Source organism: Vulpes vulpes, chromosome 1, assembly GCF_048418805.1.
Source record: "Vulpes vulpes isolate BD-2025 chromosome 1, VulVul3, whole genome shotgun sequence".
In the NCBI taxonomy this organism is placed as follows: domain Eukaryota; kingdom Metazoa; phylum Chordata; class Mammalia; order Carnivora; family Canidae; genus Vulpes; species Vulpes vulpes.
The window spans coordinates 14188852-14204259 of NC_132780.1; the positions used below are offsets into that span (position 1 = coordinate 14188852).

Below are 15408 nucleotides of genomic sequence, written 5' to 3' on the forward strand. Positions count from 1 at the left end.
GGTCCTGCGATCGAGTACTGTATGGGGCTCCCAGTAGGGAGCCTGCTTCTCCCTTACCTGTGTCTCTGCCTCTCTCTCTCTCTGTGTCTCTCATGAATAAATCAAATCTTTAAGAAAAAGAATTATGAATTATAGTGAACAAACCATGGGAGCAGTTTAATAGTGTCTGGGCTCCGGTCAGCTTTGTCCTTGGCGTGGGGTGATCTGGGTGCAAGAGAAGATTCATGGGGAGCGCAGAGCTTGCGCACACCTGGGCGGAGGCGCCTGGAAGTCTCCACTGCAGCGCTACCACCGACCTCTAGAGGGCGCAGCGTCACTCGCGGCTCGGCTCAGAGAGGCGGAGCCGGAGCGTGCTGTGCGCAGGCGCAGAGTGGGTTGTGGCCGCTCCCCGGCGGCGGGGTGGAGCCTGGCCGTGAGGGTGGCGTGCGCACGCGCAGAACCGGCTTCGGGCGCGTGAGGGACGCTGGGGACCGGAAATTGGAGCGATCCGGGCGATTTGTGAGGTGAGGGGGGCGGGGCGGCTGCGCGGGGCCGGGGTGGCGGCAGCGGCGGGTGTCTGGTGTCCGACCGGGCTGGGTGGCTGGGGAGCGAGCCGAGGGGTGAGGAGGGAAGTCCCAAGAGGAGGACATGTGTTGGAGGAGACAGGGGGTCCGGGAGAAGCGGACGGAGGTGGAGCCTGAGCGCCCCGAGAGTCCCTGGGCGACACGGAGGCCCCGAGACTGGAAGAAACGCGAGGCACGAAAAGAAGCCTGGGGAGGCTGAGGCAGGACGGAAGCCGCAGACCGGGGAGATGCGGGCGGAGAGCCGATGGGGACCTCCAGGGCGCCTCCCGGGGGCTGCCGGGAAATGTGGTGGCCCCGGGCACCTGGAGGGTTGGGAAGCTGGCGAACGGAAATAGACTGGGGAGGCGGGCGGTTCAGACGCACCGAGACCCTCGAGGACCTTCACAGTTACCAGCCCGAGGGGATGACAGGGTTGCAACCTGGGACACGCCGGCTACTGCAAAAGCCATAGGCTAGCCCAACAGAGAAGATACATTTATGGAGAAGAGCAAGAATCCAGGGGGGTGACGGTTTCTCATTGGCTGAGTTGCTGGGATGGTCACTTTCCTGTAGGAGATGCAGCTGCACCTCCTTTCCTGTTGGCATCTGTGATCCATGATTCTCTCCTGTCGGCAGTTCTGTGGGAGCCTGTAATTGACAATTCTTGCAGGGGATTGAGCTCAGGTGGTACCGCAGGAGAGCTCCGCCCCCCCATCCTTCCGGCCTCCCAACTCCGGCTTTCTGAGATTTCTCTTCGTTAATAGAGCCTGATAGATCCAGAGAGACAGAGGCAGTGGAGGAAAGGAGAACCTGGCGAAAGCTGACGGAGGGACTGAGAGAAGGGAAGAGCCCACTGAGGGAAAGAGACTTGGAGAGAAAGCCGGAGGTGGGAAGTGAGTGAGGCGCATGGGAGCCAGGGGATTAGGGCAGACCAATGAAGAGAGCCATCCAGAGTGTGGGGAAATGGGGTGCAATGAAGAGATGGTGCAGCTGGAAAACAGCAAAGAGAACCGAAAAGATCGTGTCGAGTTGAAAAACGGAGAGATAAAGCCAGACCACGCAGAAAAACACAGGAATAAATGGGAGCCTGACTCCCTAGATTTGAATTCATAGTCTCACTATGTACTTAACATGTCGTTGGTCCAGTACAATAGAGAGTATAATAGCACCTTTTAAAAAAGGTTTTATTTATTTATTCATGATAGAGAGAGAGAGAGAGGCAGAGACACAGGCAGAGGGAGAAGCAGGCTCCATGCCCGGGAGCCCGATGTGGGATTCGATCCCGGGTCTCCAGGATCGCGCCCTGGGCCAAAGGCAGGCGCTAAACCGCTGCGCCACCCAGGGATCCCAAAGAGAGCATTTCAAGCGGTGCAGAGCTTGACCCTAAGATCATGACCTGAGCTGAAACCTAGAGTCTGATGCTCAACTGGCTGGGCCACTCAGGCTCCCTGGATAGTAGCACCTTCTTAACATGAGGAAAGTGTAGATGTGTGTATGTATGTAGTTGTGCATATAAATAGACCTGTAATTTAGAATAGTACCTGACATGTGAGGAGCGCTGTTAGCTATTAAAGCATCAGACAACTGGGAGACAAGATATTAGGTGGAGAAATGGAGATGAATAGTCATGATGGAGGGAGAGGCAGTGATGGAGACTGGGAACTGGGGAGACAAAAATGGAGCGTCAGAAAAAAAAAAAAACGACTCAACAAGCAAATGAGAGGGCCGACAAGGAATAGAGACGGAGGGTTGAAGAGAATCTCAGACCTGAAGATAAGAGAAACAGGAGAGACGGGACCAGACTATGAAAGGGAAGAGGGCTGAGCATGGTTAGCTGAAAGACACAGGCTGAGGCATAAGGATGACGGCCAGAGAGGGGAGAGCTCAGGGAGCAGAGACAACCTCTGCAAGCTGCCACCAAGAGACCCAGAAATGGTCAGAGATGCTGTTATAGAGAAATGAGGGGACCCAGGAAGTCTACAAGGTAGCCCAAGAGAAGAGGCCGCCTTGAGAGCCATGATATGTGGTCATTTGGGCCCACATGGGTACCTAAGCGGCTGGGAGGAATGCTCTTCATTTCATTCCCAATCCTTTTCTCAGGATCCTGGGCTCAGTATCAACAGCCTTCTAGGGCCTCTTCCTCTTAACTGTCTCCCCTGCAACAGAAGTTCCCTGGGAAGCCACTCTAGCATCACCCAGCCTGTGTTTACCAGAAAGTGACGTGCATAGGCCACTGCTCCCATGAGAAACCGCTCCGCCAGCTCACAGGTGCTTCATCAGTGGAAACCCCTTCCTGGCTCTAATAATTCCCAGGGATGGCCTGAGTTCCTCCGAGAGTGCAGAGATCGAATCTCTGAACTCTGTTCCATGATGGCCCCAAGGGACTGAAGGCAGAGTAGGTGAAAGCATTGCTAATTGTAGATGAAGGTGAATTGTGGCCTCTTTTCTTTCTTTTTTTTTTTTTTTAAGATTTATTTATGGGGTACGTGGGTGGCTCAGTCGGTTAAACCGGATTCTTGATTTTGGCTCAGGTTAGATCTCAGGGTCGTAGTATCGAGTGCTGAACCAGCTTCGTGCTCAGCAGGAAGTCTGCTTGAGATTCCCTCTCTGCCCTCCTCCACCTCTAGAATGAAAGTCGGGGGGAGGGCAGAGGGAGAGAGAATCCTCAAGCAGACACCCACTGAGTGCAGATCCCAACGTGGGGTGCGGCCCTGAGGTCATGACCTGAATTGAAACCAAGAGCTGATCACTTAACTAACTGAGCCACCCAGCCGCCCCAAATTGTGGCCTTTTGAGTGTAATTTTCTCCTGGTTCCTTTCACTGATTTCCCCATTTAGCCATCACTAGAAGAAAGGGTGGACTTGACTTCTAGTTACTCTTTAGCTCCTCTGTGTCAGGCTAGGCGATAAGCATTGCAATGTTTGAAAGTAGGTATTGTCCCCATTTTATAGACAAAACAACCTCGATGTAGTTAATTTGCAAGTGGCCATGCACCTAATAAATGATGAAGCTGAGGTTTAAACCCAAATCTGCCTGACTCTAAAGCCTATTTACCAAGGAGGGCTCTAAATCCTCTTAAGGTCATAAACTTTAAAAATCTGAATGATGGGCTTCACTCCAAAAAATTGTACATAGGTGGATAATATTATTAGTTAAGACTTATGCAGCGGAGAGAAAACCAACTTTGACCAAAAAGACATGATGTGTACCTGAGAAGTGAGGGGTGGAGGGGGACAAGCCAAACTTCTTCTCTCTTCCACTTTCGTCCTTTGCAGTTGGTCAGTGACTTCATTGTCCCCGTGCAGGCTCTTCTCTAGGATGGATTTCTAAGAAAGACCATCATGTTCAAGAGCTACAACAGGCAGCCCCGGGCTTACGTCATCCTTGTGTGACCACCATAGATTAAGAGGGCTTGTGGGGATCCCTGGGTGGCACAGCGGTTTGGCGCCTGCCTTTGGCCCAGGGCGCGATCCTGGAGACCCGGGATCGAATCCCATGTCGGGCTCCCGGTGCATGGAGCCTGCTTCTCCCTCTGCCTGTGTCTCTGCCTCTCTCTCTCTCTCTCTCTCTCTCTGTGACTATCATAAATAAAAATTAAAAAAAAAAAAAAAAAAAAAAGAGGGCTTGTGTCTCCTGGCAACCTAGTGTAAATTCCAGGCGAAGGCCGTGATTGGATCTCCACAGGTCACGTGTCCACTTCTCGCACCAAAGGTTGTAGGAGGAGTCGGATACCATGATTGGCCAGGCCTTTGTCACCTGTCCAGTCAGTAGGGGTTCTCTGACTTAGAAGCCCGTTGGAACCCTGAAGGCCTGCCCTTCAAAGGGGTGGGTGCTGTTATCAGGAAAGGAAGGAAGGGATGTGCCAGGCAGGAAAAGACCGTGTGTAACCTAACACTTGCAAAATTGTGCAGTTGATTTCTAAGAATTCCTAGGTGTTTAGTAGGTCAGTGGACCCTGATTAAGAACCCTTGGGATCCCTGGGTGGCGCAGCGGTTTGGCGCCTGCCTTTGGCCCAGGGCGCGATCCTGGAGATCCGGGATCGAATCCCACGTCGGGCTCCGGTGCATGGAGCCTGCTTCTCCCTTTGCCTGTGTCTCTCTGCCTCTCTCTCTCTCTCTGTGACTATCATAAATAAATAAAAATTAAAAAAAAAAAAAAAAAAAAAAAAAAAAGAACCCTTGCCTTGGGATCCCTGGGTGGCGCAGCGGTTTGGCGCCTGCCTTTGGCCTAGGGCGCGATCCTGGAGACCCGGGATCGAATCCCACGTCGGGCTCCCGGTGCGTGGAGCCTGCTTCTCCCTCTGCCTGTGTCTCTGCCTCTCTCTCTCTCTCTCTCTGTGTGACTATCATAAATAAATTAAAAAACTTAAAAAAAAAAAAAAAAGAACCCTTGCCTTGGGGATCCCTGGGTGGCACAGCGGTTTGGCACCTGCCTTTGGCCCAGGGCGCAATCCTGGAGACCCGGGATCGAGTCCCCCGTCGGGCTCCCGGTGCGTGGAGCCTGCTTCTCCCTCTGCCTGTGTCTCTGCCTCTCTCTCTCTCTCTCTCTCTCTCTCTGTGTGTGTGACTATCATAAAAAAAAAAAAAAGAAAAAAAAAAAAGATTAAAAAAAAAAAAACCCTTGCCTTGCTCATTTCTTTATACCACACCCCTCTTGTGTTCTTGCCTCTCGTGACAAGGTTCTGCTGTTGATTGGCCCTGGTCACAGGGCCCTGCACTCTTCAGGTTTTTTGGTCAGACATCCCGGGGGATCCTTCCCTGATTCCCCAGCGTGGTTAGGCTGCTCCTACAGGTGGTCACTCACTGGATTGTCTGTGTCTCACCTGTGACCATGACCACACGTGAGGGCTCAGGGTGGTCTTATCATTACTGCTGGCCCTCCTAGTCCAGTACTTATGAAACTGCAGGCTTTTGGGAAACATTACTTAAAATGAATGTGTGTCTTCTCTCCTCCAGGCATTCAGGGCCTGAAAGGCCAGGATGGACTGATGTCAGCCCCAGAGATCATTCCAGGAGTCATGAGGTGCCTTGTGTGTTGCCAGCTTTGAGCTGGGCCCCTGAGCACTTGCTCTGTCGTTGCCTATGGTTGTCCTGTACCATTGATGAAGAGGAAGATTGTATCTTTGCCGAGAAGAGTGGTTCCTTATTGCAGTCACAGTGACTGTGACTCTGAGACAGCACCGTGACCACCCCCAGCATGCCTCCTCCCAGAACGAAGGAGGGCAGGGATCACCGAGGCCGACACTGGGACCCCAGTGAGGAGGAGGCCCCTGAGAAATGGGACTGGAATTGTCCAGAGACACGTCACATTTTCGAGGATGCCTTTTTCCGTGAAGAGGATTATATCCGCCAGGGTTCTGAGGAGTGCCAGAAGTTCTGGAGCTTCTTTGAACGTTTGCAGAGATTCCAGAATCTCAAGACCGCCAGGAAGGGGGAGAAAGACCCTGTGCCACCCAAGCACAGTGTCCCAGCACTGGCTGACCTACCTCGCACTTACGATGCCCGCTACCGCATCAACCTCTCTGTCCTGGGCCCCGACACTCGGGGCTCTCGGGGGCTGGGCAGGCAGCCCCCAGAGAGAGTGACTGAGTTCCGCCGAGCACTGCTGCACTACCTGGACTTTAGCCAGAAGCAGGCATTTGGGAGGTTGGCCAAACTGCAGCATGAGCGCGCAGCGCTTCCCATCGCCCAGTACGGGAACCGCATCTTGCAGACGCTGAAGGAGCACCAGGTGGTGGTGGTGGCCGGTGACACGGGCTGTGGCAAGTCCACCCAGGTGCCCCAGTACCTACTGGCTGCTGGCTTCAGTCACGTGGCGTGCACCCAGCCCCGGCGGATTGCCTGCATCTCCCTGGCCAAACGTGTCAGCTTCGAGAGCCTCAGTCAGTATGGCTCACAGGTGAGTGGGCCAGGCCGGATTTTCAGTTTTTCCGGTGTGACCTTGGGGTGTAGGTTGTTGCCCATACGATAGTATAGTATTGATGAGAGTTGCCAGAGCACTTACCCTTTCACTTCTCAACGATTCTTCTAGCAGTTGATCTACAGATTAACCTGAATATAGTTCAGATGAGAATGTCACTAGCATTACTTACCCAGTGTAATGCTTTTTAAAATTTTATTCTATTTTATTTTTGAGAGAGAGAGCACGTATGTGTGGAGAGAGAAAGAGAATCTGAAGCAGGCTTCACGCCCAGCACAGAGCCCAATGTGGGGCTCGATCTCAGGACCTCGAGATCATGACCTGAACCAGCACCCTAGAAACCCCCTTGTCTTCCACCTCCAGGTGGCCCCAAGAGTCGTCACTATCCCGAGTGATAGATTATCATCTTAGATTATGACTGTTGAGTTAAAGAGGAAATACCACAGATTAATTTTGCGTCTTTTGTTCACTTTTTATAAATGGAATCAAAAAGTGTGTCCTCTCTGGTGCCTGTGCTGTCGCTTGGTGTTAGTTTTGTGAGATTTGTCTGTGGTAGAGCGTGTGGGTGCACACTGTTCTTTCTCACTGCTATTTGGTATCCCCTGGCAAAGACACCACAGAGTATTCGTCCCTTCTCCTGTTGACGGGAATCTGGGACATTTCCAGTTTCAGGCTCTTGTGTGAAGGCGCCGCTATCAACATTCTAGAATATGCCTTTTGGTGTCTGTCGGTGCATATTTTCTGTTGGGGGTATCACTAGGAGGGTGACTGCTGGCTCATCAGATCTGCACGCATGTCTAGCTTTAGTAGATTAAAGCTTTGCAAAGTGATCCTACCCATCCACACTCCCAACTGGTGCTGTGTTCCACGCCATCACCTACGCTTGTTACAGTGAATCTTTTTCGCTTTAGCTTTTCTGGGTGGGTGGTTAGTAGTAGCACATTGTAATATGCATTTCTCTGACAACTAAGGGCTGCACGTATTTATTGGCCATTTGGAGATCCTCTTCTCTCAAGTGTCTGGGTCTTTTTCCCTGTTTGTCTTCTGTGTTGTCTTTTCTCAATTTTTAGGGTTTTATAGATGTGGGAAACGAGTCCTTTGTAGGATCTATGTATTGCAGATTTTGTCTCCTATTCTGAAGTTGTCTTTCATTTTCTGGATGCTGTCTTTTGATGACAGTGTCTTTTCATGTAAATATGGGCCAGTCTGTCATTTTCTTTTTATGGTTGTCACTTTTTATGGTTCTGTTTAAGGAATACCCCTCTACCTTAAGGATACAAACACATTCCTAGGCTTTTTCCTAAAAATTTTTACCTTTCAAACTGTATCAGAAATTGACGTGTGTGTGTTCACACTGTGTGTGGTGGGAGGTAGGGATTAAGATCATTTCCTCACAGGGTCCCTGGGTGGCATAGTTGGATGAGCAGCTGAGCCTTGGTTCAGGTCATGATCTCAGGGTCTTGGGATCGAGCCCCACGTATGGCTCCATGCTCAGCATTGAGTCTGCCTGGGATTCTCTCCCTTTCCCTCTGCCCCTCCCCACTGTGCTTTCTCTCTCTCAAATAAATTAATAAAAAATTTTAAAAAGGTCATTTTCTCTCAATACCGCTTTTTAACTGTGTTTGTCTCGGATGAGTGACCTCAGTTTCCCCATTCGTGAAGTGAGAATAGTGGTTCTTGCTTCTCATGGTGGCTGTGAGGATGAAATGAGCTGGTGGTGCACATTCAGTGTTTAGTTCCCAGCAGGGTAGGGACTCAAACAAATTAATTAATTAGCATTTACACCAGGCCCTGTACCAAATACTTTCTGTGCATGATCACGTACCCATTCTTCCAGTGTCTAGGGGGGAATGTGTCTTTGAGGGATGGAGCTGCTTGCCCAGAGTCAGTGGCACAAAGTGGCAGAGGGGTATCCAAACCCAAGTGTGCTGGCCTCCAGAGTCCGATTGGAGTGGTGTTGGGTGGAAATAGGGGCATTTGCTCAGATTTTCGGTTTAGGCAACTGAGGGCTGATGCTCAGGTCCGGGCTCCTTTCCTGACCATTGCCCCTGCCCTCAGGTTGGTTACCAGATCCGCTTTGAGAGCACGCGTACGGCAGCCACCAAGATCGTGTTCCTGACGGTGGGGCTGCTCCTGAGGCAGATCCAGCGGGAGCCCAGCCTGCCCCAGTACCAGGTCCTGATAGTGGACGAGGTCCACGAGCGGCACCTCCACAACGACTTCCTTCTGGGAGTCCTTCGGCGCCTGCTGCCCAAGCGGCCTGACCTCAAGGTCATCCTCATGTCGGCCACCATCAACATCTCACTCTTCTCCAGCTACTTTGGCACGGCGCCCGTGGTGCAGGTGCCCGGGAGGCTGTTCCCCATCACGGTCAGTGTCACTTCCGTGCCCCCCCATCCTCCCACCTGGACTCTGGCTGACCTGGACACGTCCCTTCCCTCCTTCTCAGATTCCCATCTTTCGTTGAAGGATGTGCTTGCTCATGCACGCTCTCGCTTTTAAAGCTGCCGTTTTCTGAGCATTGACAGTGTGCTGGGCAGGTGCCAAGTGCTTGTTGGAGGAAACCCAGAAATGTAAAGATAAGAGTTGATTCCTCTTATGTAACAGTCCTGCTGGTCAGGGCTGCTGGGCAACTCTTTGCATGTGGTCATTCAGGGACCCGGGCTCCTCTTTTCTCCTGCTCTGCCATCTCATGGGGTCGGGCTTCTCAGTCTCTGCACTGTTGACATTTTGGGCTGGAGAATTCTGGGCCATGGGGGCCGCTGTGCACATTGTAGGATATTGAGCAGCTTCCCTGGCCTCTTCCCACTAGCTGCCAGCACCATCATCCTCCCTCAGTGGTGAAGACTAAAAATGCCTCCAGATGTTACCAGATGTCCCCTGGGGGTGGACTCCCCCCTTCTCCGCCACCCCCATGCCATGCACCACTGTCCTAGGGAACTGTCCAGCTCTGTATAGTTGAAGATTTCAGGAAAAGGGAGAGAGCCCCATGCCAGGGAAGGGCCAGTTTGTCTTCAAGGCGGAAGGGACCCTGCAGTTGTCTCCTCCCTGTGTCCCACCTGGCTGCAAGGTGGGGAGGTGGCTGGAAAGTGTTCTGTCTCTTGCTAAGTGACATTGTGCCTGGGAAGAAAAGAGCAGAGTCTCTGGGCCACTGTGGGTCTCTTACACCACTCGACACACCCAGCCTCACCCTGTCCCCATGGTGGTCCTGGGCAGTTATGGTCCTGGGCAGTAATGACACACGTCATTAACTTCCCACCCCAGGTCTTTGATTTCTCTGGCAGCTTCTGCCCTGAATTTTGCCCCCTTTGCTCGGCCTATTTGCTGTGGCTGGCACATTGGTCCTGTTGGTAATCCTAGCGAAGATGATGACAGCTGACATCCACGGGGTGTGTGCTGCATGCTCTGCAGCGAACACGGACGAGCTCACGTGGGCCAGGCCCTCAGACAGCCTGGGGTCCAGTGCCGGGGATTTCTGCCCATGGGGGTAAAACGGAAGCTCAGAGACATGGAGCCACAGAGCTGGGACTGGAATCCTGCTCACAGATGTGGCCCCGGGCCAGGCAGCTTCCCTTTGCTCTTCCACATCCCCATTCCCTCCCCACCTTTCTGTCTTTCCTGGAGGGGACCCGTGTGAGTGGCACTCATGGGGTCCCCCCCTACTTGGCTTCCTGTTGGCCCTCCCAGGCAGTCTGTGCCCTGAATCTGCTCTCTTTCGTGTTTTGAAAATCCTTCCTCTTGCACTGAGAATTGGTAAGAGCCTTGGAGGGTGAGCTCCAGGAAACTGCACTGTTCCTTGTGGTTTTGGGTTCTAAATGCCCCCCCCACTGTCTTCTGGGCAGGGCAGCTGTAAAAGAGTGAGGATGCTTTCTGAGAAGGGTTATTTCTAGGGTTTTGATCCTGGCTCCATCCTGTAAAATTCTGTTGTTGTTGAAGTTACCCTCCGAACACAACAGAATGCGTATATCTTGTGTAGAGTTCAGTTAATCCCCACATATCAAACACGGTATGCAGCCAGCACCCCCCACTAAAAAGCATCAGATGCTACCAGCACCCCAGGAGCCTTCCAGTTCCCTGATACTTTGTCTTTTTATGACATCTTCCTCTAACTAATCTGTTTGAGGGCGCAGTCTGCTCCCTGATGGGTGGGTGACAGCCTGTGGTCTTCCTGCCCTGTTGCCCTGCGCTAGAGTGATAGGCTTGCCCCTGCCTGGGGCCATCTCCCCACAGGTTGTGTACCAGCCACAGGAGGCAGAGCCAGTGGCATCCAAGTCGGAGAAGCTGGACCCTGGGCCTTTCCTGAGGGTGCTGGAGGCCATCGACAATAAGTACCCACCCGAGGAGCGGGGCGACCTCCTCGTCTTCCTCAGTGGCATGGCAGAGATCAGCTCAGTACTCGAGGCTGCCCAGACCTATGCCAGCCGCACCCAGCGCTGGGTGGTGCTGCCGCTGCACAGTGCCCTCTCTGTGGCCGACCAGGACAAGGTACCACGTGTGGCCAGGCCAGGTGGGGCACTGGGGTCTGGCCGTGTAGGCCAGGGGAGGAGGGGGTAGGGGTTGGGGACATGATCCCACAATTGCAGGGCCCTGGGCCGTGGACAGGCCTCCTCACATCTTTTGGGTGGGGGCAGTATGTGCCAGGGTTAGCTTCCTGATGAGATGGGAGCGGAGCTTTGGAGGGCAAGGAGGATTTTGAGTAGTCCAGTGTGGGAGGTAGTCCAGGGTGGTGGAGGAGGACCAACTCCCCGGGTGTGGAGGTGGGATTCTGCGAGTTGGGTGTGGGGAACAGTTGAGAGACTGCCCTGCTGGCACAGAAGGGGGTGCGCAGAGAGGCCTTCAGGTCATGTGGTAGTTGTTTGTTGCTGTGTAACAGATTCCCCCCAAGCTTAGCAGTTCAGAACAGTAAGTGTTCACTATCTCCCATCACTTCCACAGGTCAGGAATTTGGGAGAGGTTTAAGTGGGTGCCTGTGGCCCAGGGTCTCTCTAGAAGGTGCAGTTGAGGTGTCAGCTGGGGCTGCTGCCATCTGAAGGCTTCCCCAGGGTGGGAGGGCCCTCCTGTAAGATGGCTTACTCACATGGCAGGTTGTTGGCTGGGGGCCTCAGTTTCCCTCCATGTGGGCTGTTTGAGTGTCCTCCCAACATAGTGGCTGGCTCTCCCCAAGAGACCCAAGCAGAAGCCACAATGTCTTTTATGGCCTAACCTTGGTCATCACAGCCCCTCATGTCTGCAGTGTCCCATTAGTTGACCTGGGCTGCTCTGTTCAGGGGGAAAGTACTGGATGATGGTGTGGATCCTGGGAGGTGAGACACACCAGGCCTTTGTGGAGGCTGTCACAGTCCCCTAGGGAGGAGGCCCTTCAGGTCACACCCAGCTGTCTATTTATGGAAGAAACAACCTTTGAGCACCTCCTTAGTGCTTCCCCTTGTGCTGAGGAGACTCTTTGGGACACCCTGGGAGCCAAGAGAGGGCCCTTCCCCTAATGCAGCTGCCAGTCTGTTGAAGGAGATGGCAAGCAGCCAATACTTTACAAATGGTAGAGGAAAGCTCTGGAAATGTGAGTGCACATTCCTGGCAGATTCAGGGAAGGCTTATTGGAGAAAGAAACTTTTAAAACTGAGACCCTAGAAAGCCCCAGCCTAGGAAGGGGTCCGGGAGAAGAGTGTCCCAGCTAACTTGTGGAGCACTGCTGCGGGCCGGCTGGAGTTGGGAAGCCTGTGTGTGCCTTGCCTCATTTAGACCTCCCAGCAGCCCTGTCTCCCGGGTGCCACTGTTACCCAGAACAGATGCAGACACTATGGCCAAGGCACTTGTGCCAAGTCACATAAGTGGCAGGGCCAGGCTTTGGAACTTGATAGTTTGGCACCAGAGCCCATGCTCTTAACCAGAGGTTGCCAACTTCCTGTAAAAGGTCAGGAAGTACAGTTACAGTTTATTTGTTTATTCATTCATCCATTCAAAGACAGAGACAGAACATGAACAGGGGCCGAGAGAGAGGGACAAGCAGGCTCCTCACTGAGTGGGGAGCCTGATGTGGGGCTCAATCTTAGGACCCTGAGATCATGACTAGAGCTGAAGTCAGATGCTTAACTGACAAAGCCCTCCAGGGACACCCCAAAGTTTAAGGGTTTTTTTGTTTTTATTTATCTATTCATGAACAGAGACAGACAGACAGACAAACAGAGGGAGAAGCAGGCTCCTTGTGGGGAGCCCAATGTGGGACTCAATCCCAGGACCCCAGGATTGTGACCTGAGCCACCCAGGTGTCCCCAAAGTTGTAGGTTTTATGAGCCATTGCATCTCTGGCACAATTACTCAACATTACCATTACATAGGAAAGAGCCGCAGACACAGGTGAGGCTGTGCTATGTTAAAATATGATTTACAGAAACAGCCAAAAGGCTAAATCTGACACCCAGCCTAGTCGTTGACCCCCACTCTTGACCACTGTACTTGACTGTCTCTTGGGTCCAGGAGAAAGGCTCATGCAAAGGGCCTGTGGTGAGAGAAAGGTGGGGCCCCTGGGAGACCACCTCAGGGTGTCTGGGGTCTTCTCGGGCTTGTTCTAGCCTTTTCCATCTTCTGGCTCACCTCAGGGTGTCTGGGGTCTGGTCTGGACCACCTCAGGGTGTCTGGGGAAGACAGGCCAGGTGGGATGAGAGGTGGGCAGGTCTAGGCCGCAGGGCCTTGAAGACCCAGTGTGGTGCTTGGGCTTTGTCCTGAGTGCTTCTGAGCCATGGGAGGGCTCTGAGCAGGGTTGGGAGCAGTGCTGGTTTGTGCTTTAGCAGATCCCTCTGCTGTGTGCGATCATGGACGGGAGGCCAGAGACCGGGGAGGAGGCAGGAGCAGGATGTGGATGGGAAGGGAGGGCCTGGACCAGGGCAGGGCTGGGGGCTTGTGGGGAGGGGAATGAATTTCAGAAATGTTTACGATGTGCAGGTGTGGCTGGGGGGTGGGGAGGGGAGCCAGGCCAGCCCAGGTTTCTGGCCCCTTTGGTGTGGTTGGTGATGAGCTGTCTCTGAGATGGGGACTCAGGGAGGAGGCAAGTGTTCAGTGGGAGACACTAAGGCTATCTGAGATACTGTAGGTGGGTGGGAAGTGCCCGTGGGCCACCAGGCATGGGTCAGCAAGGGCTGAGTTCATCTTGGATGTCACCTCCTCACCTACCCACCCCCCCCGCCCCAGGTATTCGATGTGGCCCCCCCTGGAGTTCGGAAATGCATCCTCTCCACCAACATTGCTGAGACCTCTGTCACCATTGATGGCATCCGCTTTGTAGTTGATTCTGGTAAGGGCTGCTCCCCGCCACCCCCAGGCCCTAGGGAGAAATGTGGGGTCAGGAGATGTGCACGTGTAGTGAGGAACTCCAGACCAAAGCAGGCAGTAGGTGGCCTTTAGGGCCATGGAGCAGAGGCAACATCTTAATCTTCGCAGACATTCCAGGCTTGCTCCTGCCTCAGGGCCTTTGCACTGACTCTTGTCCCTGCCAAGAACTGTCTTTCTCTAGAGATCCAGAAGGCTCACTCCCTCATCTCATTTCAGGACCTGTATACATGTGTCCCTATCAGAGAGGCTTACCTTGTCCACTTTTGTGATCTCCTTGTTCTTCCCCCCACTCTTTATGAGGCCTATTGTTCCTCAGAGTATGGGCCTTATATTTTATATCTGTTGATGTATTTCTTTTCTGTCTTCCCGAGACCGTTCTCTGGGAAGTCAGCATTGCATAGCGGTTGGGAGACACTGGAGCCAGCCTGGCTGTGTGACCAAGGTCCTGTCATGGACACTCTGTGTGTCAGTTTGCTCATTTGTGAAATGGCAATAATAGAGCCTCCCCCGAGGTATAAGGGTGACATGAGCGACTTCCCCTGGGTACTTGGTATCATTGTGGGCACAGAGTGAGCACCCCATAAATGTCAGCAGTGACCTTGCCGGATTGAATCTGATTGCCATCCATGATAAAGCATTCTGTAATTTATGTACCATCAAAATTTAAAACTGCTGGCCATTGAACGTTGACGTGTCATTGCTTTCAAGGGGTGTCCCATTTTCAGAGACAATGAAAGTGGATAAAGTTGATCTTAGGGTCGAGGAACTCTGTTTTTTTTTTTTTTTTTTGAGGAACTCTGTTCTGTTCAGCCCCTCTGTTCTGGGGCCGGGGTCATTGTTCACAGCTGCACCTAGTACAGTGCCTGGCACGCAGCAGGTGCCTACTAATAACAGCTGGATGACTGGGCTTCTGAATACACAAATAAGAGATGTGTGAATGAGGAAATAAGGATGGATCAATGAAATGTGAAGGTTAAGGGCGGAATAAGCTCTCAGTTAACATCAGTGGAATAAAGGAGGAAGTGAGGGCGTTGGGGCTGAGCAGCAAGGTGGGGGGCTCCCTGCGGCTGTGGCACCCAGTCTCCCGTGTTCCCACGCAGGGAAGGTGAAGGAGATGGGTTATGACCCGCAGGCCAAGCTGCATCGGCTCCAGGAGTTCTGGATCAGCCAGGCTAGTGCCGAGCAGCGCAAGGGCCGGGCAGGCCGCACGGGCCCTGGCGTCTGCTTTCGCCTCTATGCTGAATCGGACTATGATGCCTTCGCCCCTTACCCTGTTCCGGAGATTCGGAGGGTAGCCCTGGACGCACTGGTGCTGCAGGTGAGGCGCGGCTGGGGATGGGCCTGATCCCGGGGTTTCAGGGCCCAGCCATAGAGGGGAGCTCATTGCTTCCAACCGTCAGATCCCATTTTGAGCAGCGGATGGTTCCCCAGATCCACAGGCTCATGGGAAAAACCTCATGACTCCAGGATGCTTTCAGCTGTAACAGAAAGTCCACCAGGGTGTGGCTTTTAAAACTGGGGTTTCTCCATCCATATGTCTTATGTCCCGGCTCTTACCTCATTAGTTATCTTTGCTTAGCTTAGGCTGCTGTGCCAAATAGGTCCACTCACAGAGTGGCC

General features: G+C 53.0%; 1 protein-coding gene across 3 annotated transcripts in view; it reads left to right on the forward strand.

Annotated features, from left to right (window-relative positions):
* The first annotated feature begins 367 nt into the window (after nt 1–367).
* The window catches only part of DHX34 (DExH-box helicase 34), a 28373-nt gene continuing 13332 nt past the window's right edge, over nt 368–15408 (forward strand). The window contains exons 1-6 of one of the 3 annotated variants that reach the window (XM_026013766.2): nt 368–503; nt 5499–6441; nt 8521–8832; nt 10693–10947; nt 13648–13750; nt 14889–15106. In XM_026013766.2, coding sequence (XP_025869551.1) covers nt 5740–6441; nt 8521–8832; nt 10693–10947; nt 13648–13750; nt 14889–15106 — 1590 coding nt within the window. In that variant the 5' untranslated portion in view covers nt 368–503; nt 5499–5739. Of the gene's footprint in view, nt 504–525; nt 1436–5498; nt 6442–8520; nt 8833–10692; nt 10948–13647; nt 13751–14888; nt 15107–15408 lie in introns of those variants that run through there. The other 2 variants (XM_026013767.2, XM_072755808.1) reach the window with 2 other exon arrangements.